Source organism: Lineus longissimus, chromosome 1 (genome assembly GCF_910592395.1).
Source record: "Lineus longissimus chromosome 1, tnLinLong1.2, whole genome shotgun sequence".
Taxonomy (NCBI): domain Eukaryota; kingdom Metazoa; phylum Nemertea; class Pilidiophora; order Heteronemertea; family Lineidae; genus Lineus; species Lineus longissimus.
The window spans coordinates 22,989,070-23,016,941 of NC_088308.1; the positions used below are offsets into that span (position 1 = coordinate 22,989,070).

The following is a 27,872-nucleotide window of genomic DNA, read 5'->3' on the forward strand; positions in this document are numbered from 1 at the left end:
TTGCTTGCATGAATAATCCAACATACCAGCAAAAGAAAAGTCTTCTGTATCGTAATCGTTTCTGGCTCTGCTAAATGAGAGTTAAGGTTGTCCTACATGTACGTGCACATGAAGACTATTATGGCATGCAGTCAAGTACATGTACGAGTAAACATCTTTTAAAATCAAACCAGAAAAATAAAATTTACAACACGAAGGATGAACCCATTACATATAAATGGACAACTAAACGAAGTGACAGATACTAAAAAAAGGAGTTAAATGAATTGTTAACGTACGGTTCATGCTCCCATGTGACCCGAAAAGTTAGCCGAAGTTGTTGAACGTCAGCACTGTTATTGTGATGTACGATGTACATTTGCAGCTACATGTATTTCGTTGCACACATTTTAAGATACGTGCTACAATAACTTTGACTAACTGCTCAGGTCACAATAATGCACTCACGTGCATCATGTATGGGAGCTGGTGACAGAAACACTAAGACAACATTGATAGGGTGTAACAACAACCAACCGTTTGAGGCAGGAAGCCGATTATGGAGAGCGCTTAGTTTGTTGATGCATTTTGCCCAGTTTTTGTTCGCCATCAGATATGTCGAAGTCTACGATTCTGAAAAAGTAAGAACACCACCGAAATGGTAACATGTTGTAATATTGGAATTTCCCTTTTTTACCGAAATGGTGCACCGGCATCTCATCAGGCAACATCTCCAATCCCTATGCACTTCGTCTGTTGAAATATTATCATATACAGTACGTCTTCTGTTCCGGATACTATACATGTACATCGTATGACCAAAAAAGTCATCATCAGCTTTCACGATATGTTACTGTTTGCAGCAAGGAATTCGAATTTTTTAAATATCGCGACATGGCATGCACTTCTTGAATATGGCAGCCACCTAAAATGCCGTAATATGATTTATGAATTTAATGCACATACATGTATATCATCAAGTGTACATGTATATGATTTATATACGTTATGCGAATTCTTCGGCCGGGTGGTATCATGGAGTGAACTGCAGTTAATATATTGAGCAGTTTGCAAGAGAAACGAGCTCTGCCATTACCTTCAGGCCCTTTGGCCCAATCGGGAAAGCAGCTGGTGGCCCGGCAATCCAAATATCATGGTAAAAATCGCTAGCATCGCGGAACTGAATGATGACGAGAATATCAATGATATGGTGTGAATGGAGCAACCCGAAGTGACAGGTTTGTCCTTGATGACAGCAACACTTTTGGACATAAACAAAACATGTCACATATCTACACCAATCCTTAGAAGGGCACTTGATGATAATCATTCAAAGCAGTGAAAATAGAATTGGAAGAACTACTTTTTCCTCTAAGCATCTTTATGATGAACATCCCAGGAAAAACCGGTAAAAGGTAGAAATCTCTGTTTTGATGTCAAACTTAACAGATAATGGCATTGTCGCAGCTGAGACAGACACAGCCTACAATGGAGAAATGTTGCACGAGTGCGAAGACCGATGGCGATGTTACTGAAAAACTTTTATTCTTCTCCGATTCACAGCCTACACCCGTCAAAACACCCGATCTTAGTTTGGTGCCCTCGTTGTCTGCGTTCATGACCACACTATCGCTGTCGTTCAAATAGATAAACAAACGATCTCCGAAAGGACGGGATTGTATAGGTTTCTCCCTAGCGTGGTTGCAGCTGATACTACATAGAGCGGCTGGTATATGTAAAGAAAGCCTGGATGGGAAGTCGAGAAAGGGGCAATGTACTGTTTTGGCATAACGAGAACATACCGTGACAAATTAGATGGTTTCGATTTTCTGATGAAATCTACACACCAAAGAGCCGTGGAAGTCACTCCGTCATGTCTGTGGCCTGCCTGAATGATGGATATTTTGGGACGAATCAGTTGCATGGTTCTATGTGAAATTTCCCTGGGGGACCGGCTAGAGAGATTGCCCGTTTAGTATGTACATGTACATGTACCAAGAAGCTGTATAATTCACGTTCTTATGGCGTTTTCAGTTAAGTTCGCGAAATCCCAAATATCACCATCAGGTTTCCCAGGGGTATGCGCGGCGGGACCCCGCCCAGTTGAAGATCATAATTCAGCTGCTCTGTGCTTCAGATCTTTCGTCCTGCCAAATTTTTCTGTGCCCAAAGGAAGTTTACCGAACGATAGTAACCACATAACCGCACACATAGTTGTGAATTCTGGTCCATCCAACTGTTCATCTATAAATAAGCGGGAGCCTTAGGGGGCTGATGAACGACGCTAATTTCGAGCCAATCGCATGATCAATACAAGTTCAGTGTTTTACTTGTGGAATGACAAGTGTGTGTGCCTTGGGACGAAATGATGAAATGGCTAGTTTAACCACCGAAGAAGTGACCACCCTACCAGATGCCCCGAACCCTGCTGCACCGGAGCTGCTCCAAGCTTCGAACCAATTACAAGGGAGTATTTACATAAAACTTCCGGTTAATTACGATTAAGGAATATGTTTAATTGGAATTTTAGCGCCGATCGATATCATTACTTCAGATTGGTACTGGAAGACATAAAGATCACTGATAGAATGTGGTTAGCACATTGCTGGCATCCGCCAAACAAGGCGAGCATGTTTGCCGCAGATGTCAACCCTCACTGTAATAATGCACGCTACATGTAGTAGTGTTGCTTCTAAATTATCATCTGAACAGAGTAATCTTCGACAAACCTTCTTCACTCTTAGCACACCGCAACATTGCCCAATATGGTGGAGGCCATCAGTGTGTTATCGTTTCTCCAATATTGGACCAGCCGCGATATTTGTTCCTGAGGGATAGGACCAGAGTCAATAATGTGGTTGACCCCAATTAGGGAGATGACCTAGGTAACTGGGTAATTCATGTTACCTTGGCTGTGCTCGGGGCTGGGAAGCTGCAATCAATAATAGAGAAGGAGAAGAACTGTTCCTTTTTCTGATAAACAACCATGAAGGAATGAAGGTATCATGAAGGTATCACAATAGATGAGGCTCCGGAATTTGCTTTTTTCCTTAGAAGATTGTATGAGACACGTACATGACTGATACCTCATAAACAGTTATAAAAATGTTGAAAATAAAGTTGGTTGAAACATTTAATTCTGTTGTTAAGATAACTGTTTGTTTACTCCTTCGCCGAACTTACATACAAATGTATTTATGCCTGGTTGGGAGTATACATCCTTCGGGACTCTTCTTTTAAGAATGCTTCTGATATCGATATATTTTCCGGCGAACGCACCACCGTATTCACGGCATCACTGATACCGTCTATAACATGCCATTCTCAGTGGAGAGCTTCGGCTGGGGGGATTCAGCGCCTCGATGAATCTATAATTGCTGGTAATCCGTAGGGACCTATCAATAACTCACTCAGTCAGTTTATGTATTCAAACAATTCTGTGCCAAAGAGGATTTCGACTGGAAATCATCTTGCTTTATTAGTAGGTGATATAATCGTGTAACTGCCTCTTCGGGACTTTGGTCTTGATTCAAGAACAGACTCATGGAGACACGGTAATATCGTATAAAGCCATCGTGGAAATCAGCGATCTAAGGCTGTTGTATCCTCTATCATGAGAAGGTAGTCGTCATAAGAATCGAACCCTCGACCAGGTGTTTGATGATACAAAATTTGGACTTATCCACTGCGTCCCTCTCACAAAATATATCACTTTGACGCAGACGATTTATTCTGATATCTGTGCAACTTTCCCAGTTGACAAAGCGACTCGAGCCTCAGCCGTCAAAGATTCGATCATGTTCAGATGTATCTCCTTGTTGACGAAGCAGTCCCGTGACCGTGTTATATCTGATGTCATATACCGTATTTGTCTCAAATCGGGATATCGGATTTGATAGAACGTCTATAGATCTTTATCTAAGGAAACGACTGTACGAAACGTATAGTTTCCACTGGTTTGATAGATGATACCTCATATATCATGGCAAATGAGTCAGTTCGATGTCTTCAGTATTTTGGCTTCATCCCGCAGTCTGTATGAACATGATACTGTTGCATACTGCTGGAAACATACAAGGATTTAATGCATTGATAGCGATCATTGCATACGACTCTATTAATTCAATGATTTTATCGCTGGGCAGGAAGATAGGGTGATTAAAATGTTGCACCGTTTTTTTCTCTTAAAAGGGTTATCGTTTCACTCCGCCTCTTTAGCTACTCCGCTACGGCATTTGTGACAACGGACTTGTTAAAGTCGCAGGTAATGGCGTGGTGTTCAAAGACTTATCAGGCAAGTCAACTATTAAAAGTGAAATCGAATCACCTTTCGTCCATTAGACAGATACTTTAGCGCAGTCTCATTCGCTTGACGGTGAACTCGTCAATGAACTCTAATGATCAAAGCATCCCCCAAAGCAACAATGTTCCCTAATTACTTCAAATACATTTTTGTACATGTATATCACATCAAATATTGCACTGAACCTGCAGCAAGGGAAGGTGAATTTAGTCAAAAGAAAATTCTGTAAGAGATCGATCTTTGCCTGCAAACATCAAGAAGGAAGAGAAGGTTTTTTATATGCCTTTCAACAGGCTTGGTACTTTGAGAACCTACATTGTATCAGCAACCACATACGCATTTTGTTGTTGGCAGAAGCTAGTTTGTCGAAGCACATCAATATCTACAAATTGAACATAGTTTCGGAAAACGTTGATGTCTTCAAACTAAAGGCAGATCCTGAGCCAAGATAGATGTTGAGAGGATGCGGCTAATGCATTTCAGCGCATCGGAAATAGACCATGGCGTCTTCAAGTAGGGACATGAACACAAAGTTCAATGGTAAGGATGTCTGTGGGGTATTTAGAGCAGTGCAACGCTGACATCCATTTTCCATTTAGATATTGGATTCGCCGCAAAGGATAGGATTAGTCCCGCTTTCTCTATTTGACAGATCTGAGAGGCGCTGTCGAGGACAATGCATCAAAGGGATGGCCTATAAAGGAGCAGCCCACGGACAAACAAACAGCCCTTGTAATGCTGGAACATTAGTAATCTCTGGTAAGTATTTAAGGAAAATGGGGTCCGAAATCAAAGGGCAACTGCTGGAACTGAGGTAACGATCAAAGAGCTTAACTATCTGGTTCCGAGTTTTGTCACAGAAGGAAGGCGTGGAGACAGGAGAGCGAAATATGATTTCTTGCGGAAAATGATCAACAAATAAGAACTGAATGGAAAATTTAAACTTAATACATGTACATGTATTCACAGTTGACCAACTCAGCAAGTATTCTAAGAAGAATAACATTTGGGAGGATGGTAGACCAATCTTATGGCCATTTACTGATGAGAATCAACCGCAATACATATACATCCCCTTGTGGCCACTTTTCTGTATTCCTATATATTATTTCCGCCAATTTATCAAAACGATATAGCAATTACTGTCGCTGCTATATTGTCTGTGGGCACATCTTGACAGAAGTCAATACGATGACAAAAGTTTCATCGGTCTAAAAAAATAGGCCATCTTTTTTAGGGAGCAGATGAGACCAAACCATGAACAAGATGTCACATATAACAGCACAGTAGGTCATCGGAAAACATTATGAACTGAAAAAATTACTCGGAGCATTCGTAAATCCAAAGGGAAGAACCTCGTAAAGCCGTGCTTGTAGAGAAAACAGCCGCGTAATGTCACAGTGCATGTATTTGAAGATAATTAGATAGAACTTGCCTGGTTCGAACAGAGAACACATAGGAAGAATGAGGTCGTGTGATGCAGGGACACATAATCAACATGTTTAAGAAAGTCGTGTTTTGTGCTTTGTTAACCTTGGTGCCGCAGCAATAAGACACGTTTAGAATTGATAATCAGCAGTAATTAATCAGAGTACGGTCGATACGGTAATAAAAGAGACCGAACGAATATACGTACATTCTGCTGATGTAATTAGTAGCGGAGAAATGAATATCCTCCTCCGGCGAACGGCTTTAACAGTGTTGTTGGATAGAAATAGAATTATTACGGATGTACATATTCCCAGTATAGAGCACATTGGATGGCAAGATATCTTTTTCAAACAGAAATGTCAGTTGAATTATGTGCTACATGTATGGCAAAGCAGTTATTTCAATGCACACAGACCCACACCCGTTAACTTGGTTCCAGCAGAGAGGAATAAGAGGACAACATTCCAATTCGAACTATCTCACTCTCACAACTCGGCGCAGGATGTACATAGGACAAGTTTTACACAACATTTTTCTTCATAACCATTCGATAAAGAGTTATCACTTTTCATGACCGTAATCGAAAACTATACTATTACATGTATATACCACTGCACTCAAACTGTCGAATGAAACCCATGGGCTAAGTGATGGGAATGTTCATTCAACTTAAAATCATTGATTGCGAAGGAAAATCCATTCCATTAAGATTGTCTTGATTACCCGTGGGAATCAAGTGGAAATGAATAATGAAAACCCACATTGCAAATACAGTGGTCCATTTAATCAAGTTTTCAAGCAAGAGGCGACTTGAAGCTGTGATGCGAGGACGAAAAGTTCGGCATGTTATTGGGTAAACGAATCGAATTCTTCACGATTATAGGGATTCCACATTATTCCACGATTAAACTGATCGCATCAAACTGATTTTTGATGAGACAGTTTTATGGAAAGCTCACCCTTTCATAGTGATTTAATAACACTTGTGAATACATATCAGTGTGGCAGGGACTACCTTTTCCATTTCACCTTACCCTGGTGCATTGTATTCCTCCCATGCAGCAATATCGAAAAATACGTGAATCATCGAATTGACAATATTTGTGTATTTCTTGGCACATCCTGTATGAAGTAAAATGGCTTCATTATAAAACCAGAAACCTCCCAATTCAAAAAAATTAAGCCGCCGGCTACACTTATTAGAATCTCTTCTTTTTTTAATTAGGAACATGTTCGATGGTTATTTGAACGCTTGGTAAATAGAATATCATTCTAGATGTACAATTAAAATAAATTGCTTTTTCTTGTAAAATGCCATGGCGTTAGACAGACAGTACTATGCCGAGACGAGTTTTTGCTCTTGTCAGTTGTCAAAGAAATATGTAGAGACTGATGCCAGGAGGGAATATCATTTTTCATTAAGTGGAATGTATAGCTTCTTATATTCGTGCACATGCCTTCCATTTAGTTAAAAACTTAATTTACAATGTAAGTAATAAATTTGCGTAATGTTTTATCTCAATACCTGACCCGGAAAATCAGGACATAAACACATTTTTGAACCAAATGCCACCATTTCGACTACCCGGGTACATGCAATCATCAGTATCTCAAGTTTGATTCAACATCGCCCTTAGAATCTGATTGTTATGCAGGGCTCGTTAATGGCCGCATCTCTCAAGATTTACATCGCAGCATGGCTATCAATTTTTCATAGCCATTCTCCTTGTGAATATCACAGTTGGTCTACATGTAGATATCTTCCAGTTTGTCTACAACGTTATTGGGTGTCGAAGCAGGGAATCTATATAATGGAAATTGACGAGGTCGATATAACATTGTTTTCAAGATTCGACTGAGATCGAATTCAAGTTGTAGATGTGAAGCAATGGAGCTCTGGTTGAAGAGTAAAGCACGGTGAGTTGATACGCTCCTAGACTTATCTCGTACACATAAAACGTCATGTACATTAAGAGGGTGATTAGGGAATTATATGTCCATCTAAAGAATCGTAGGCCATTGAAGCTGATGATGACAATGGTGATACTAATGCCATCAAAGACGGTCTCGCTACGATATACCTCTTCCACTTTCCAAACAGATGCTCAGGCACAAATGAGATATCTTTACTGAACACTGTGAAGCAAGGTTGCTACTCGGCAAGAAGTAGCCCTGCATTTCGCTCTGACTCCTATATTCTGGCAATCATTAGACGCTCCCACCTTATTCCACGTTGTATCTAAGTTGATGAAAAAATAACCCGGTGACCTTGCATACTTATTGGGCATTACTGGGAAACTCCAACCACTAAATCAACTTAAAATCAATCAGATTCCACATCCTATCTTATCCAGGATCGTCTCTAACATCACGGGATGTATGGATTCTGCACGTGCGCAAACTGTCCCCTCCTCACCAAATCTATAGCAAACACTCACAAGATCTCATAACATTGTGTTTTATTTTGCAAATCGGATTCACGCTTATTAATCTATATGGCAAATATTGAGCCAAATCACATTAGTCGTTGTGTCTTGTGTTGACCAATTACCCTCCATGATAATAACCATAGATGGACAGGTCGATTCCCGACGGAAGGGTATAAGTACTGGATGTGGACTGACTGCTCGGAGGAGCTTGCCTGACCTTGCAATGGCGTCTGTTCTTCATTGAGGTCAACACTTATGTCGATCAAATTGTGGCATTTCCCTTTCTTTGAAAAAGGCTCAGAAGACGCAACTTTACATCGGACATAATACTGGTACCTGTGAGAAGGGGAACGGTCCCAAAATTCTGGCGAGTCCTAAGAACGATTTGCCTGATTACCAATGGAAAGCATATTCGCTATTGGTCAATCATCAGGAAACCAACAAATGGACCAATAATGGTTTTCTTTAGGAGAATCGACCAGCCTGTTATCGGCTACACTGGTAACGTTTGGCATCCTAGCATACAGTAAGTGATCAATGCAACGGCGGCCAACATGGTCCAGATTCCGTCATCTTGCTGTATAGCGCACTCCTAGGCCGAAATACCATTTCCCACTTGGATAGCAGTGTGATGACCATTGACTTTATTGATCGTAATGAGCAAGAAGGGCGGCGTTGAGATGAGAGGCTAAGCCGAAGGTCGTCATGGTCGTGGGAAATCCCCACCGAGTTATTGGGTCTGGTCTTTCAAGTTCCAAAGCAATTTGCAGTGTGCAAAGAAAACCTTCTGCGGTACGCAAACGTATTCTAAGCAGAACGAAATGTTCCATATCATTTTTTCAAATGCTCACGAAAAGTGTTACTTGTTTGGCAATAGTATACGCTTCATCATTTTATTTTCGTGTAGAGATAGTTTTATACTACTTGGTGCAGACGTGGCGTCCAATTGAGTTGGAGAAAGGCACACGAATAGCTGCCACGCAGCAGAATGTTAAGTCATTACATGACTGAGATGAACGCATTGTATTTCATTGATTCACTTGTCATTTCGCTCAGCTCAATACATAATTATTTCAGAAGTGTCTGGCGATTTCACCATTCCGTATAACGTCCCGATTCATGTCACAAAGGACGCATCTATCATACAAGAACACATGTTTAATAATTCACAGATGAACTTGTCTTAACCTGAAACTGCTAATGCGTTTGTGCTTGCGGGGCATTAAACGTGGCCAGCCAATGATTTACGGTTTGGGACCAAATTCTCGCACCTCTTGGAAATTGGAAATTGTGTTGGGTCCCAAAATTAGATTAAGAAGCCGAAAAATTGGCCAGCAGTTTCGAACAGAGGCCCAAAACGGCGTGCACAAGTACATGTACTTCTGAAAAAGCATATTCATATTCATATTGGAGCCAACCATTTCACCGATGCGCCAAATAACATACCCTACAAAAATATTTATTCAATGTCATATTTTTGATTATGGTAATTCATAGTTAAAACACCATGAATTGATTTTATCCATTCTTTTGAAATTGTATTGATTAGATTCATTACGGAGATATTTGGTTCACTCACATCTATTATACCTGATTCACTGCTTCTATAGTATCATGGTCAATGCCTAATTAATAGTGTGGATATTTGATTAGGCTGGTGTGGTACCGCCATCCCTGATTGTAAATTGATGAGATCGTGTCAAGCCATTTTTACGATATATGTTCATGTATATACATTAATGCCAAGGGCGTCATCGAGCCAAGTTGTGTTTCATTTTAAACCCCGGTACGCCTCAGTTCTTCGCAACCCTTAACGACAAAGTCCGAGAAAAGGTTTTATTCACATATCTCCAGGGAAGGAAACTGTCTTAATGGCATTTATGCCATGGGGTCGTCCGACAATAGGACTGATGAGCCCTACAAGATGACTACACAGAAAGTTGTTCATTATTCATATCAAGCTAATCAAGATGAATTAATTGAGTACATTAGTTGCGAAGTCATTAGGTAATATGATATAATTGCATCGTATGATATCGTTCTTTTCGTAAGACGATAAGTAAGAAGTGATGCCAAGTTAGCGCATTTTCAATAAGAAGTCGCGCAATATTACAGTTTGATTCTGAATTATCGTGGATTGTTAGTAATTCATTGATTATAACGTAACCTTCGACACTCTCCCGAGATGTTTAATGACCAATAACAGCAACATAACGAAACCACTGCATGCAAAAAAACACTTGGCAACGGAGTAATTTCTGGATCAAGACTTAAATGTATGAAAGTATGAAAAACATGATATTGCCTTAGTTCACGACTTATGGACCCCTCAAATCGTATCGCTTTCGTATGTAATTGCACCTTCTCGTACCTGAGTCTGTGATCTTTGATTAAGACAGCGCATTCACTAATATTCCAGAAGAATTGACTCCAAAGATCAAGGACAGAAAATCAGTTGTCAAGAATCGTTTTTTTGTTTGGCCCCAATCAAGAAAACATACGTGCAGTGATAGGATTATGAAACTCGAGGGACCATTTACTCGCATGTCTCTCCGTCCGCCGACAGACGGGTCGATATATTGACCTCCAAGAGGATGGCGGAAAATAATGAACGTCGTCTGTGAAGAAACGAGACAAGGCCGGTGAGAAGTGGTGAATTTTTGTCTGACCTTTCTTCGAGACACACGAATCAAGGGAGAAAAGAGAGTTCGAGTTATACGGAACGGATATCAATAATCCATCAAATGAGACCATTACTTGCAAATGCTTTGCAGTGTCGAAGTCCAGTCACGCGCTGAAACCGTCTAGCCAATGTTCTCCAGACGGAGGCATTCAAGGCGAAGATGTTATCTGGAATAGGAAACCTATCAATATCAAGAACCATTCGATTTCCTCGAAGTAGAATAAAATACATGTGTACGTTCGGTTTCTGCTTTGTGTGATGAACGCACTTTATTGATGGTTGTAAATTGTGACCAGTTTGGATTGCTGACAACATATTGTAACAGCGTAGCTCCACACCTTTTCAGCTTTCAGATTTTTAACGCATCCAAATAAAAAGAACCAGCTTCCAGAAGTGCAACATAGCATTAAATCCCATTTGCAACATGTCAAAAGGGTGATTTGGCATGGAATAATGAAGCGGTTGTAAATTGCAGCAATCATTGCTCGAGAGGCACCTCCATCATCGTGCTGTGTCATCCTATTTATTATTGACCAACAGAGAAAAGGGCTGTTGTTGTTAACCTACAACAAACAACCGATGCAAACAAACGCGGCACAAAGTAATGCGGTTGGTCATTTCACCAACTGCACGCGGCCATGCACCATGTCGATCCATCACAGGTTTTTGCGACAAAAGTGAGAATGAAATAGAATGGAAAATGATGCGTGTTTTGATCAGAAGCTGGGTTGCTGGTGGTGTTTCTGCCTTAGATGAGAGGTAAGATCATAGGAGCAGGTTTTTTAGACGAATATATAGCCTATTGCTTATATTTCTTATCAGATTGAGCGCCCCCGCTTCTCGTCTAAAGTATTTTTAATTGTACTCAAACCCAATTAAGATAACAAGAAACTGCCCTCGTCATTTATTTCGAAATGAAACTGTCTCAATCGTGCGATAAAGATACTGGATTCGTAAGCAATTAATTCAAATGGTTTCATTGAATATTTTAAACAGTCTACTCTATTCCCCAAGTGCACATGGAATCACACCATCTAAGAATACGTGTTAGCCATAATTCTTTCATCTCACACCATTCGGTCCGGTTGCAGAGTTCTATTCAGAGGACAGTATACGTCAAGTCCCATGATAGCTCAAAAGGTTCCGGATGTCAGTGCATGAGTTTGTATATACTAGTATATTTGGTATGTTAATCATGTCGTTGAGCTATGCAACTGATGGAATCGGGATGCCAGGGTCCGATGAAGCTGTTCATTAGTTTGGTAATCCCTTGACTTTCGATACGACATCATAAAGCATGGCCGGGAATGCAAATATCTATACCCCCGGTTCCGATAAATATTTGTCTGGGTCGACATTGTTTACACGGAATACCTCGCCATCTGTGGTTAGAGGAAACCATTTAAGAGAAATTGGACATGCATTCCGATTAGATTGCAGGAGAGGGCACCATATCAAGCCTAGGCCTTTTACATTTTCAATATACATGTACGTTACCGTACTTCTTATTTGTAAACCATGTTGCCTGGTATTTCTGCCCAAAACTTAAATTTAATCAATTTAATTTCAAAGCTCCTCATCCAACTTCTTGTGGAATTTGCATTGCAGTTATATAATTATTTTTTTTTATATCAACCGGCCAATCTGGCTGGTTCGGGCACTTTTGCCTTCCTACGCTTCGTGTCTGGATATAGGTGTGCCGCGTCACAGGTGCATGGTAAGTTGAATGCCTTCCGCATTTCTGCTCATTTTTCTCCGTGATTTCTATTCTGAATTTCTGCTGTTTCTCTGTGGGAACTTTATTAGGGCATTTCATGTTCATGCACAGTAAATTCTTACCATGCCTTGTATCATGTTTCCAGTTCACCGAGTGAATTGATTGAAATAAAGCTGACTTAAAAAAAGAGTCATCCTCGTCGATTTTTGGTCACTTGCGTGCACAATGCACAAACTTCATCTTGTTTTGTTCAACAATCTAGAGGTCATACTTGTATGCAAACAAACCAGATACTTATAAGACTCCGTTTTGTGTTGTCTCATATGGACAATCCATCCATGGATCACCCTATACAGATTTATGTGGTAACTCTGGGCCGTCGTAATGGACCGACGCCACATCGATTAAGGATCTCTTGAATAATGTGGTGGCTCTGTTTGAGCACACGTTTCCGATCCAAGTCAGCATTAAGGCAACAGTACAAGGGTTACGATCTCTAGGACAAGCCTTCACTTAGTTCGGAACTTGTGGCGGCGCACAAGAGCCTTGCGATGGCTGCAGCCCAGCCAATGTGCTTCGCCTCGATGACGTTGGTTTATGGCAAGTCTTTAACAGCTCCCGGAGAATGCTTCCCACATCCTACCTGCATACACTCCAGCTCTTATAAATGGCTACGCACTGGATATTCCTCTTCTTGTAGAACATGAGGACCATTCTGGATGACATGGCGAAGACAAGTAGAATACATCTATTTCTTGGGGAGCCCCTTCAATGCTAACGATAATAGGATGGCAATAATCCATTATCATCCCGGCTCATGCCATCTCATCCTTTGTATTGGCAATTGTTATTTGTTTGCACCCGGACAAAGAAATAGTCATTTCTATAATCTAGATTGAATAAGATGAATAATTCTCACACTTATCGCTTGAAAAACGATATCATGAGCATCCTTAGAAAGAGATGGCCATAGAACTTGTCACCTCCATTAACCAAAGAGTTAAATATTGTCTCAGATTTACCAGAACGACTGTTTAACTTAGTTACTGCGCTACTGGAGTGATTACTTCGTACAATGTAACTCGAACGACTGTCATCAACTCCATTTCATTTTGATTAATTATCAACACCGCAACGGGCGTTATCTGTCTAGACATTGACACCCGAGAAATTATTTCTAGAAATCTGGCGAAGACTGACAAGACAGTCCTATACCGAACAATTTTAAAGCCTCATTTATAAAATTCTATCATCATGTCACCCAGAGATTATATTGATAAGACACGTCAGTGAATTACTTATTTTCTTATTTAATACCCTTGTCGTGAGTGTATCTGCAATGTATCTTCCTATTTAGGAAGCTTCTTGCTGCACGAATACAAAAAACTAATGTGGAGCAAATTATAAAACAGTGCTTTAATGAATATCTAGTTGGTCCGTCTTTGGAATACATTGTCTTGCCCACCCTTTGTTCTGCGCTCTTCCATAGGTATTCCTGTCGGTTAAAGAGACATGCAATTACTTTGGGTGTCAATATCACATATTCCATTCACCTGACGAGTTCTTTCACGTTCTTGTTACATTGCAGCTGATTAACCACAAACGACCTTTCTTGATATCTATTGATATCATACAGAGCAAGGCACCCAAAGATTTGTACAAGCAATTGGAATAGTACTAGTAAAGTCAAAGTGCACATGTAGGACACGAAGATTTTCAATCTACGCCAGTGTAAAAAGTTTGGTAACGCTAATGCTGAACTAGGTTCAATATCCATCTATTTACCAAGACGAGGTCCTTGCAAGCAATGGCAATCAGAAATACCGGCAATGTACAACAAATTTCACAAACGCCCCGAGGTCGACCGCATCCTTCTTATGAATTGTCAACATACCAATATCATTTCATTTAGTCTGGGTCTAGCTGTATTACAGAGTAATCAAGGAGAAGTCTCATTTTGCTATCATGCTATACAGTGCCTAATTGTATGTAATCTATTTTCATTAGTAAGCCTCAATTTTGATACGCTGAAGAAGAGCAGTCATAGTTCGGGAAACCGAGGATTCAACCTAACGGCACTCTTTATATGTACGGGTACATGTACTTCTCAACAAGGTCGCGACTGCTTTGATGCGCAACAGAACATGTCCAATCTCATTTATCTTGTATCCCTCCTTGTCGAAACAGTTGCGAGAAGTGTCATAAGTGCTATTGTATCATAAGATATGATCATTTCTTCCAACCTGATCAATTGGTTCATTGCCAGCTCATTACCCAAACGACATTCTCGGCTCAAGCTTTTATGCGACATATTCTCATTTAGTGCGCCCCAGAGTAACATAACGGGTAATCATACCATTACCTTAAGTGTGGCCTTATTGGTCTAAACAAGAATGATGCAATTTATTGTGTGTCAGTCACATTGCAAGTTGTACAGGAGCTGCAATGCGTTTTCTTTATGCATAATTAGGAGAAGACGGGTTTAAGCAGTTATTAGAACTACATGTAGTTTAATTTCCTCAAAAGGATTGAATCGTCTAAATTAATCATGGCCTGCCGCTGAAGGCGAAGCTAATGGTGAAGTGAGTTCACATTGGCGATGTAGACAAGGAACAAAATACTTCTAGCTTTATCATTCACAATGTACCAAGGGAAGTCTTTCCCGACCACCTGCTACTACAAGGCTGATTGGGAGACTAACATAACGACCTGAGCAGGGGAAAGGGGACTGGCCGGCCCTGCTCTATGTATCATCCGTTTGCAGTATTTTCTACGGTATGGGTAATCACGTGTACAGTTATCCTCTGTTCATTGACATTTATCCGGGCAGCGTTGCTGATTAACTCTTCAGAAGTTATTTCGATACTATACCGCATAGAACTGGTGCTCCAACCCAGCTCCACTTCAAATACTATTTTGGGCTAAGTATACTCGCTTTGAGAGAGATCACTCGAGAGATACCATTTGTCAGGCATGTTTCGCAATCCCTAAAGAAGCATGCCGATCGTATGCACTGGTGGCTCATCAAAATAGAAATGCAGATACGTTTATAAAAAAATCTGATGCCACGTTTATAGCCGTTAGTCTTCTCTTAAGCCAGGACGTCAGAGCTCTTTAGACAGATAATTAGGCATAATGGACACGATTTATCGGAGACAACATGGCAGGGAATCAATATTGCTTGATTTACCCCATGAAGGATTATTGATTCGTATGATTACCTATAAATCATGACCACAACAATATCATAGTCAAATGTTGCGTGTTACATTCGTTATTTCACAATCGGAGGATTTCAGGGGACGCCATTGATAATCAACATTACTATGTCAGACCAGACTTAAGACCAGAATGACCAGACTCCAGACCAATATAAGGCCCCAGGAAAGAAACAACCATCACTGCAATTGATATGCGAGCATTGATCACAACGTTATCACAGTACATTGTTGCCAAGTTACATTCAAATCGAAATCATATAGCTTTTGGAGGTTTACCCTAACCGATGAGATATTTCGGTATAACACTCGCATTCCACACCAGACTCGATCATTCCTCTGGAAGGCCCTGCAGAGAAGCAATCTGCTTTTCATATATTCAGTTTTGTCACATCATAAAATTTCTTTTTTCTGAAACGCCATCCCCGTCCTCGTTTGCTGACATTAGTACAGATCACACCAATGAGCGTTGCCGCTATTATTACTCAAGAAGACAAGTGCTTTGTTGGTCTATTCACAGTCCATTACCGTCTCATGTTCATAGTCTCTTTTCTGAGCGGTTTCCGATGTAATGGCCAGATCATGTTCTTGGGTTGCTTCACCGACGAAATAAACTGGGTCACTCTTTGATAAGGTTACTGCGAGTCGCAAGTTGCTTAATCCGCTCAAACGTACTCTAGCTGCCACAAGTACAACACAACTTGTTATATTTCTGTTTCTAATCGTACCCCATGAGAAGGTCGAGATGTCTCTCTGAAAATATATCACCAGACCGCTCATCGTCGTGAGAACGACGAGATATAGACACCTCGATATTGGCATAAACGCTGTTGTACGATCTCTAATATTGGCATTTTAGCATGCCCATTACATAGCATCGCAGGAAAACATGTAACAGCCTTGGCGGCAACTAGAAGAGCCAAGGAAACAAATAACGACTCAATGATAACAATTCATCATCATTTTCCACATGGACTGTGTTAGATGACGGTCGTATTCTTGAAGGGGAACATCCGAAGTGATGTATACTTGACTCGCAGGAAAAAAGATTGCAGCCAAGGCTGCCTAGGAAGAAACTAACAATGGCAATACATCTTCATTTCCCTTCGGAACGTGTTGGATGAGGTCTTATTATGAGGTCTTTGATGAAAGGGAAACCAGAACTGGTGAAGGAGAGAATCACAAAAAGAGACTGCATAATGAGTAGCAAACTTGGCGGCAATTGAAAGAATAAGGGAGGAAATCAACATCACAAAAGTGATACGAAGCTGTGACGTTGACGAATACTCAAAATAGTGATGCAGCTACATGTTCACCGACAAAGTGAGACCCGGAACCAGAGTAAGTACCCTTTAGTGTAAAACGCCAAGTTGATCAGCAATCGGAAATGGCATATACATAACGTCTTTGAAAGAAAAATAGAGAGGGTTATCGACATCACGACGGCGATCGATCGGCGTGTTTCACCGTAACTAAGGGCTGAATGGTTCCCGTCGAGGTTCATTTTTCCACACGCAACGGTGCCTTTCAAAAGCATCCTGTTGCAATACAGAGGAACGTTTGCAGCAAAAGGCGTTGATCTCCCTGAAGTACATGCTATTACATTTTCAATGATTTTTTATGGAGTTCTTTTCAAACAGGTCAATAGATAGATTTTGACTGAATCGAACGCATGAGAGAGCGAGAGTATGTTTCATCGTTCATAATGGAATATGTCGTGTGGAGTATCGAATATCGTCGAGCATCGATATTTTCAAGGTTGAAATTATTCACTGTAGAATGTTGACTAATTATTAATTCAACATGATCAAAACAGCAACATGGAGCTGCAAGTGACACGAGTCTAGAATCTAAATCCAAGACACTGTAATTCAGGTTTTAAGCTCGAATTTGAACAGCATTTTCAGAACACATCGACTCGTTCCAATTAGTATATTTAAGTTGCGAAGGTCGTGGAAATTTAGATTCCCGGCATTGGTGGTTGACCAATCTTTCTATCCAAGTATCTCCGCGTGCAGCATAGTTTAACATGCACTAAATGTGCAAGACACCATGTTGATATTATTTCCATCGCATCAACCAACATCCTCTCCATTGATATTCCCATGCAAAGAAGCACAGAGAAATATTCCAGTATAGATCGATTGTTAAATAAAGGATGCTAAAGTAACCTTGATTAATGGAGGCATTTAACTGCGGGTGCGCCATGCAAAATCAAAATATGCTGCATTTACTATAACCCGGGAGAGTCAGACAATTTCTAATGAATTACAACTTGTGATATCGTGGTATTTTATACTTCCAAATCAAGATGCACATGGAAGTTTCCAATGTTACTAATGCATTGTATGCGCCAACGATCATTGCTTTTAAATAGGTGGCTGCACACTCTTCGGAGAGCGACTGAGGTCTCAATTATGTCATTTAAGATGTACTTCTCATTCGGCAAATGTGACACATCAGTTCTAGGGCTAGTGCTTCTGAGCATGCATTAACTCCTACCAAACCTGTCATAAGTGACTATAAAAGAGATTTAACATCGATTTCCTCCATCGCGCCATCGCGCAATGTCCTCTCAATTGATTTTCCCATGCAAAGAGTCGCATTACGATATTCCAATTAGGGATTGATCGTAATGCAACATGGTAAGTAACCTTGGTTAATCGAAGCATTATTGTCATTGAGAAAAGGTAACTGTCATAAAGGGGCGGGCCGGAACAAAGGTTGCGCCTAATCGAAGATGCCCTGGCAAGCTCCCAAAAGCTTCCGAAGTTTTGCCAATGGATATCTGTTGCAAGCACTATCAAAAAGCAAATTCTTCAGTAAGACATAACATACATTAAGATATTATTATTGCCATTACAGAAAAAGGCTATAAATCTCTTTGGCATCATCTCTGCACACGCTTGCAAATAAAATAATTTCCCAATCGGCTACTCCGGTCTAAAAGCACCATAGCATTCTTTGTCAATGTATTCTTATGATTGATGGGTTCCAAAGCGTCCGTTTTATTGCACTCAGCGAATCACATGATTTTATCCCAAAGGCCCCAATGTTGAAAGGCCTGGCGAGTGTACATGTGCATTTATGCATTGGACCAGAATAGTTTTACATCGACCTTATAACCCTATCTTTAGTTTCAACAAATAGTCTTCCAATAACTCAATTAGTTACGTTACCCATGACCTTAAAGATGTCGGACGACATCCTATTGAAGATTGATCTTTCTAAATTGACAATTCATATATTTTTATTGGTGGATAGAGAGCCATCGACCTATACATACAGTACATGTATTGTTATCTTAAATATTATGTACTGACAAATTCCCCGTAATGATGCCATAAATTAGAGACGGATGAGGCAGCGGCTACAGACTGACTCTTGGATAACTGAGGTAGTCTTTGAGGATGCAGTGCATAATACCTCTGAATAAGTCTGAGGTCATTTGTGAGAATATCATCTAAAACCGTGGTCAGGGCACATTAATGATACCACGGGTGTAAAACCGTGATAATACCTTGTGCAATATCATTGGCGGTAACTTTCATATATTGCTTTTTACAAGGCGAGGCGATACCACGCAACCCCGTTCACATCACAGCAGGGCACATGGCATTGCGACCAGGTGCACGGGACATCACAGTATCCCGAATTCTCGATTAGCGACATACAGAGAGAACCTTAAAACTATGCCAAAGGAAATACAAACAGGCTCGTCGTTCCTAAGACGACCTCCAATGCCACCGCCAAGTTTGCCAATATATACTAATCAAAGGCGAATCGAAGCGTTAGAATGCTCATTACTGTATTCACTCCATGATAACAGCCCTACTTTAGAGACGACACAGGGTTTTGGAACCAATTTTGTATCAATGGTGAGACAAGGTTATCTTAGAGATGGAAAAGGAAGGGAAACGTACCTTACTTCAATAATCCATATGATGAGTATCCAAAGCTTAATCCACAATGCTGTAGGAAGAAGTGCATAGGATTTGACGATATATGAGAGTTGGCTTGCCACGATTGATCCAGGACTGATAGAGGAGACGCTACTGCCAGTGACTGCTAGTTCTCCCGCGCCTGCGTAGTGTTGTGATGAGGTAGAGCCAGTAATCCGCCCTGGTTCATTCATCAATGGCAGTGATGGCACTGCGGACTGGAGCGGATATCCATGCCGCGCTGACCTGATGGGTTGACGACAGTGGGGTTGCGCAGATGCTCGTTGCCTGGGCCTTGCAGATCGGGGTGTCAGACTTGGACCGACAACTAGAGCTATCGATGAATGTGAAAGCAGACGGGAAATGAAGAGAGTGGATTGAGATATTTTGATCTGTGGTTTCCACAGTCTCCTTATATATTCTTGGTAGAATTACGACATAACTGGTTAAATCAAAACGGCGACCTCAAGAAAAAAAAAATCATGTACAAGCATGGTGGCAGACACCAGGAAGACCGAATAAAGTAGACGAAGCAAACTTTATGCGGCGATTCAACTGGAAAACACCAGAACGGGTGCTGCAGTATAACGTTGGTTGGTGATTATTCTGTTTCTGGATAATTCAGTGTGACAGACGGGTCATTCGTAACAGTAGATTTTGCTAGCGATATATAAGGTCTTGCGGAGTGATGGGTGTAGGCAGCAGAATTTCTGTTCAAGATGTCCCTCCTTGTAGATGTGTATTCTCTTAAACACTAGATTTTCATTCCTTTTTCTGAAAATTCCGATTCAGGGCTTTAGGCTGGAAAATAATGGCCAAATATCGCAACACCAGAATCAGCAGCGTAAAAATTTTAACTAAAAAATGATAATGTGCGTCGATCGTCACTAAAATCGTAGCAGACCGAAGACATTGTTCTGACCGCAACTTTGCCGTGCCTAGAGTGCATTAAGTGTAGGCGGAAATGTGTTCCCGTGCATGCATAATCAAACTACAAACACCACAGCTTATTGCCGATACTGACACATGACAGAATAACAGGAATGTACAAAGAACTTTACTTTGGGGATATCCCGATGCTGTTCGAACCAATATCTCAACTGGTTGAGCAATCTGATTGCTTGGCTGAATACGTGAGTGACGAACACAAATCAAATATACATTTACAAGTCAAAATGACCACGTGCTTTACAAGCAGAAGACCAGAGTACATCGAACGTTTCCTCGCGTTATGGTTAACCTACTCCGCCATGATGTGACTTGCCCTTTAATCAACACCACTCGTTGACACCTATGTAGTCGCGATCGCGCGCAAAAATGAATAGCCGCACAAAATTGAAAAATCAGTAAATAAATCATCTCAAGGAAGAGGAATACCTCCGTAGTAAATGGGACAGTTTCCTGAGGCTATCAAGTTGACTTCTCAAACGATTCTGTCAAATGAACGATATCTTTTGTCTGTTGATGTACTTCTGAGATTCCATCCAACATATCTTATTGACGCCCGCGAGAATCGAGAGCAGAAGAAAAACGGTTTTCTGTTCTTACGACGGATGACTTTTGTGATTACATGTACCTCTGATGAAATGGCTTTTTGTAAATCGAAGCTTGGTCTTCCTGCTGGAAAGGCTTGACGACACAACAGCAATAAAATATTCTTTTTAACAAACGACATTGAATGACAAAAGGACAGCTTCACTCCATGAAAAGACAACACTTTACTAAATATATACCGCACAGCCTAACCTATAAGTATGAAAAGACAACACAGCGTCAGCCGCGGCAAGACAACACTGTCACAATTCAAGAAAGTCAAAGTCGCATTTCAGTGGTCCAAATTGCTTACCGTAGATTTAAAAGATGACTTCAACTAAAATTTCAACGTTGTTTGTCATGTCGACATGTGACGAACATAGTTGAAATCATGTTGCAGAGGCCTATCATGAGTCAGCTTTAGGTTTGTGAAAGAAGACACAATCACTGCATGGTCCGTCATAAACTGTTACTTATCGCATTGGCAGACAACTTACCTGAATCTGAACCCGTTAACCACCTCGTCAACTTGGATTTTTTACCCATCTTTGAGCACCTGAAGAAGAAAGGTTGACTTTAGTGAATCCGACCCATTCACACAACTGTCAAGAAATACATGTAGTGTAACTCAGCTTGTCACCACCATCATCGAGTAAGCAGCATTGCTTTAAGTTATCATTGAATTTTCTTCGGTTTTCAAAGCTTTAGGATTCGGAAAAAAAATGTCACTAAGGTATATATGTAAATAGGCTGTAGAATAATTCTTAGTGCGTCATGACAGCCTCGCCTGTGAATGAGGCTGCTGATGGTAACCTCGCCCGCGAATGATGTTGCGATGCCGGCCACGCCTGCGAATGAAGTTGCTGATGACGGCCTCGCCTGCGAAAGAGGTTGTCGATTCCGACCGTCAGAGAAGATAAAGTTGCAATTGCAACTCCATCTCCAATCGATTGGTTGAACTAGCAGAGGAGTAATCTCATCGGTATTCTCTCAGCGTGGTTCCGTATCGATATTTAATCAGACACATTTGGCTTAGACCGTCAGATCAGATGGAAGAAGCACAACGGACAAGATAATCACATGCTCTTTTTTAATACCATCATACAAAAGCGGAATATGAATGCTGACCGCAAGACGTACGTGTGCGTGCTTCAAATGTATATATATAAAGAATACCGATGTCAAGTACCAGACAAATCAACTGCTTCTTCTTCAATGCTTAGTTGGCCGACAGCTACAGAAAGCGACGGAACCACCAAGAATACTCTTAGGACTGGTGGCCAAATGGCACCCACGGTGACTTGCCATTGTGTCCGTCAGTATAGGGTATCGGACACATTCAGATTATGGGCCTGACACCTCTACCATGGGCGACTAATCAAGCTGCATCCGCAAAGGCTGTGAATAGGAAATAACGCTAACATCTTCAAACTGAGTAAGATCAGTATGGCTCCGGATATAGGTGGTTTCCGGTATTCTCAGGGCGAACTGGACCATGCAGCAAGCAACATTTTCACATTCCCAGGGTACCATGGTAACCGGGAATAACATTGTCCCTAATGATCTAGGATGATTAGTGTTGAAGACAAACCGTAAATAATCGGTGAATTCGAATGAGGGACAAGATATAAGGCAATGGGTTCACAGACATGAAAAACTACCTTAATGCCTGAATAAGGGAGTTTGGAATGTCTTCATTAATAGCAAAGCCGGTCATTGACAGTGCTAATGCGGCTGTTAATAGCAAAAGTAGATGTCATTTATTGCAGAGAAAACCCTCCAAGAATGTGGAATGCCTTAGCAGGTACAATAGAGTGACCAAGATATTGGATTCGTGAAGCAATCATTTTCATGGGTCATCATTTGTTCCCATTTGAACCAATGGTCAGAGAGATACGAATTGTTGTGTTTAAGTACATGTAATTTTTCTCAGAGCAATCAAGTCGGCCTGACCTCAAAAGAAAAAGAATCATATCACCAAATAGTAAAAACTGCTACATATTCTACAGTAGGTATACGATGGTTTCTAATGGACCATCATCTCAAATGAAGTTGTAAGGCAACGCGGCAATCGGCAGGTGTACCCATCTAAAAGGGACCATTATCATCTCCACTGACACAGCTGCCCCGAGACGTAATATTACTTACTAATACGTTTTTCATATTCCATTACGACAATGAGTACTGATCATGAAATGAAATGAGACGTCAATGTGCAATATGTCTGGTTTGATTTGTTCTATTTTCTAATGTAGTGAATATACATGTAAATCACGTCAATTCGGCTGGCAGTTGCAGCTGAAATGGGTTTTTTTGGTAAATATTTGAGAGAAGCGTTTTCTTTATGTTGAGTTTCGGAACGGTATGGGCTTGCTAATGCCCGTGGCACACAATCGACTCTGTAGTAATTTTCTGAAAAAAGCTGATTTAGGGACGTAACATATATAACATGTAGTTAGATCTGAATAAGAATGCTGAGGAAATTGGATAGTGTGCAGTGGCCATGTAGCGTCTTTACTCATCGATCACAACATGGCAAGTATAAGCTCAAAGTGAGCTAGAATGACGCGAATTTCAAACACAACCCCTCACAAATTCCTGTTGACACCCCTGATTTTCACACTAATTACATTATCCACACTTCAGTTAACTAGCTCCTTCAAAACAAGCACAAGATGAAGCGCTGCACAAAGTTAATGCTTAACAACACGGCACGTCTGACAAAATTCATCATCAAATATTTTTAATCTAATTCTTTAATCAAGTGATTGAATTGCCTGATACAGAAAAGATGAATTGGTTTTTTTCTCTCCAGTGAAGAGCAGGCAGAGACGAGATGTAAGGAATCGAGCGTATTACGAGAAGCTAGCACAAATTACATCACCTATTCTTCTCTTATCCCTAAAGGGACTGAGCGAATTTCAAATTCATCTATCTTGCTCTCGAAGTTGAGTTAATTCTTAGCGAGGCGTTGAATTGATGCAGTTTCAATAAACTGAAATTTCTTCACCAGCGGACAACTTCTTAGTAAGGGTTTTCAGCGAAATGAGAAGCCCTCACTGCATGGTTTTTCAGAATTTGAAACATTCCGATGTCCAGTAACTGGCCAGATCTGGGTGCCATTTCCTCCAGAACTCTCAACACCAACCAATAACAAATTTCAATCAACCTCTTTATTGTTCATCCGTGACAGTCAAGCAAAGCCGAGAAAACCAACTTGGCGTGTCTTTCAACGCCAAAGGGCATAATTACTTTTGTGACCATTTTAGTACATTGATATTCACGTCAGCTGTGGCAATCTTTTTCCCATCCTCTGAGATGTGGATGAAGCTTCAATCAGGCGTTATGGAGAACTATCAAAGAAAGAGAATTGTTTTATAAATGGAGTTAGTGGTGGTGAATACATATTCCGTTCACGTCTAGATGATTGCATGGGAGATGATGTGCTTATTACTGCACATTTTCTGGGACCTGATGTTACATACCTGATTGTACCTTCCCATCAATACATATTGCCTATCGCCTTCATATCAAGATGCAATCTCGTGGCTCACCAATTGGCGGCAAATGCCAACCGAAATCGTTGACCGGCCCTGGATCTTCCAGCTAATGTGATATACATTGTCATTTAGGTCTGATCGATGGAGCAAGGCTGGTCATAAATCGTATCAACCGGCTCAATATTATTAGGTGGTCGTCTAATAAGGAATTGTCTGGAAGGGTCAGTGGGAAGACAACGACGCCTCTGATAGTGATGTAGACTTCCATAGCCTCTCATTAGGCTGATGTATCACCGAAGACGTGCACTATTCACCAAACTCAAATACCATCCCTTGTTACGTGGGTCCTTATTGCCTCTGGAGGTAAGTTACTAGTGGTAAAATAATGGCAAGAAAGGAAGCATAACGACAATTAAACAGACGCTAAGTGTGACATCGCTCCTTAATGTTCTACAATCTCGCCGCCGGCCTACAGACCAAACGTTCGCGGTGTATACTCATATAAGCATGGGGTTGTGATGGTTGGATACCGGCATGGATAAGACAAAAATAAGAAAATACGTAAATTTATCGGCGTTCATTAATATCTAAGATGCATTTAGCTTTCCACATACCACCTGTATCGAATCGGTTGTTGAATTTTACGCTTCACTGGTCTTTTTTGTTTCATCTGCTGCACTTTCTGTGTGAAATTACCAACGTCCTCACTGCCATTTTCTTGTGAAATGGACCATAATCCCCTTTTGACGTACGGGGAGGGAATGTATAGGATGGTCAAAGAAAGGTCGTTAGGCGGCATGCAGCATAGAAGACATACTGAATATTTCATGCTAATAATCCCCGGTTTCTTGCAATAACTGTTTGATGAATTAGCACTGCTTGGTCGCGATGGGATGGGGGATAATCAGGCGTGAACGATCGTTGGAAGCCAAACTCAGGTAGCGTTCACATGAATTCGCCAAACGTTTTAAAATTCTTTATTTTTTTGTAAATCTCCTTAATAAAAGGAAAAAACAGATGTAAGATACATTCTAGCGATTTTTAAATCTACATGTGACGTATTTTGTCTTCAGATTATGCGCTGCCGCCTCTTCAACGTCCTCAACAAGAGGCTCATTGGCAGGGCGATTTCTCTGAACTGCTACTTGCTGAATGACCAATACATGTAGAAGCTTAGAAGCTTATATAAGATAGATCGCAAATGATAACTGTAAGGATCAGAGATAATTCACCAATCGCACTTTTAGATTTGAGTCGGGATCCGGTTCATCGTTTCTCACAATCGCACATTATGGGAAAAGAACGAACTTATGCAAAGTTAGGTTGGATCGTGTTCGTTTAACATACCCGGTATCCTCAGGCATATAAGATCCCCAACAGGACACAAACAACACGCTCCACGCCTTCATCAGATAGGGACTAAACTCTCCATTGAAATAATAAAGTGGTACACGGGTCGGTCAAGGTATCCTAATATCGTCCTCAGTGTGTGTCAGATGTTTTCGTGATGGTCTATTCGACTAAAAAACACAGCGTCAGGACCATCACGCAGCCGATTGATTACCAGGTAATTTAATAAATTCCCACCCACTTATGTGAGAATCAAATTCGGGAGATATTGGGCACTTAATCAGCCAGCAGATGCGGCATATTGATGAAGCACTCTATAGATCAGGATCGTGGGCCATCATATAAGACTTGTTCTGGTTATCATAACCAAACAAGTCACGGTGGTGCACTATTTGCAGTCATCTCTCAAAGGTGGAAAGGGATTATATTAGTCTGGACCTGGACGTACCGTAGTCTTCAAGAAACCCGGGTATTTGTATGATGGCCATCGTTATACTTCTGATGACTGTGAGCGCAGTAGATTGTGCAAAACTCCAGGCGTGGTCGTCAGAATTCGCCTTTTGCTTTCTCAACTAAACGGCTGATGATTTAGACAGGATTTGCATGTTTTTGGAGTGAGAGGCGCCTCATCATTCGTAACCTCGATTCTATTTCGCCGCTACCAGCGGCACTAGCCACATCGACCTTGTCAATGCAGCGACACTGCTGACTGTACAGATTTGGCTTCTTCCTCAACCATCGACATGGAATGGACGTTTTATAAGGTATTGGTATGGAACCAAGTACTTCCCAATCTATCTTTTTATCAGCTTCTATATAAAAGAGATAGCCGTGGTTCATGTCATGTGTTCTTTTAAGGTTGGCATTGATTGATAATTCATGATCATTTTCTTTGGGAGGAAGTGCACATTCTCTGTTGAAAGTGTATGTCTTTTCGTTTCGGTCTAATTCTGATCACGTAAATCAACCGCACATCATGCAAGATGGCCCCTGAGCAGTCACGGTATTACCACGAACATATGTCGAGATCGAAACATCCTGGAGGCTTATGGCTTGAAAATCAATCATCGCTGTTTAGAGTTTCCCTGTCTCCATGTTGCTTGGATTGCTACAGAAATCATCCCCTCAGCTAGGAAAAGCCAATTTTGATGCTAGATATTCGAATGAAGACTGACGTCAATATAAACCCATTCTATCACGGTACCATCTCAGATGTAAACTATGCATGTAGACGTATATATAGTTGCATTTTCTGATTATTAAACCACACACTACTTGAAAAACACTAAAGGTCTACATGTAGGTACAGTTCCAAAAAAATTGATTTAATGAAATTCTGGGTCAATTGCGATTGTTTCAGCTGATACATACTGATGAAGTCCATAGGGAACCTAAGCTGGTGACAGCATAAACCAACTCACGTAGGCCTACGAGTATTTTGTGTCCAAGTTGGGTGCACATTGGGGTTCGTATATGATTTCGATAGAGAAAACAAGCACTTTCTATGACATACCTATACCATTCGTTTCGTTCAATAGCCTCTAGGCATTGAAACACACTTCTTCAAAGGGAATTATTTGGTTATTGAACCTCGAACTGCGGTGGATCTGATAAATTTTTACGAGGCGCTCCACCCACAAACAAATGGTACATTGGATAATTTGCAGAATGCCTGGAAATCTGATTTAGTTCTTGTTCGCCAGGGAGAGCTAATCAGTCATCTAATCGATCAAGACGTATAGGATTCGATCCATGCCGTGCAAACCTGTAATGAAATTAGGTGGAATT

At 40.9% G+C, this 27,872-nt stretch overlaps 1 protein-coding gene across 5 annotated transcripts in view; it reads right to left on the reverse strand.

The window, feature by feature from the left end:
• Positions 1-27,872, reverse strand: part of LOC135492828 (uncharacterized) — a 48,048-nt gene that overhangs the window by 7,480 nt on the left and 12,696 nt on the right. For 2 of the 5 annotated variants that reach the window (XM_064779513.1, XM_064779521.1), the window contains exon 2: positions 21,732-21,790. In XM_064779513.1, coding sequence (XP_064635583.1) covers positions 21,732-21,780 — 49 coding nt within the window. In that variant the 5' untranslated portion in view covers positions 21,781-21,790. Of the gene's footprint in view, positions 1-516; positions 613-19,683; positions 19,987-21,731; positions 21,791-27,872 lie in introns of those variants that run through there. The other 3 variants (XM_064779504.1, XM_064779495.1, XM_064779487.1) reach the window with 3 other exon arrangements.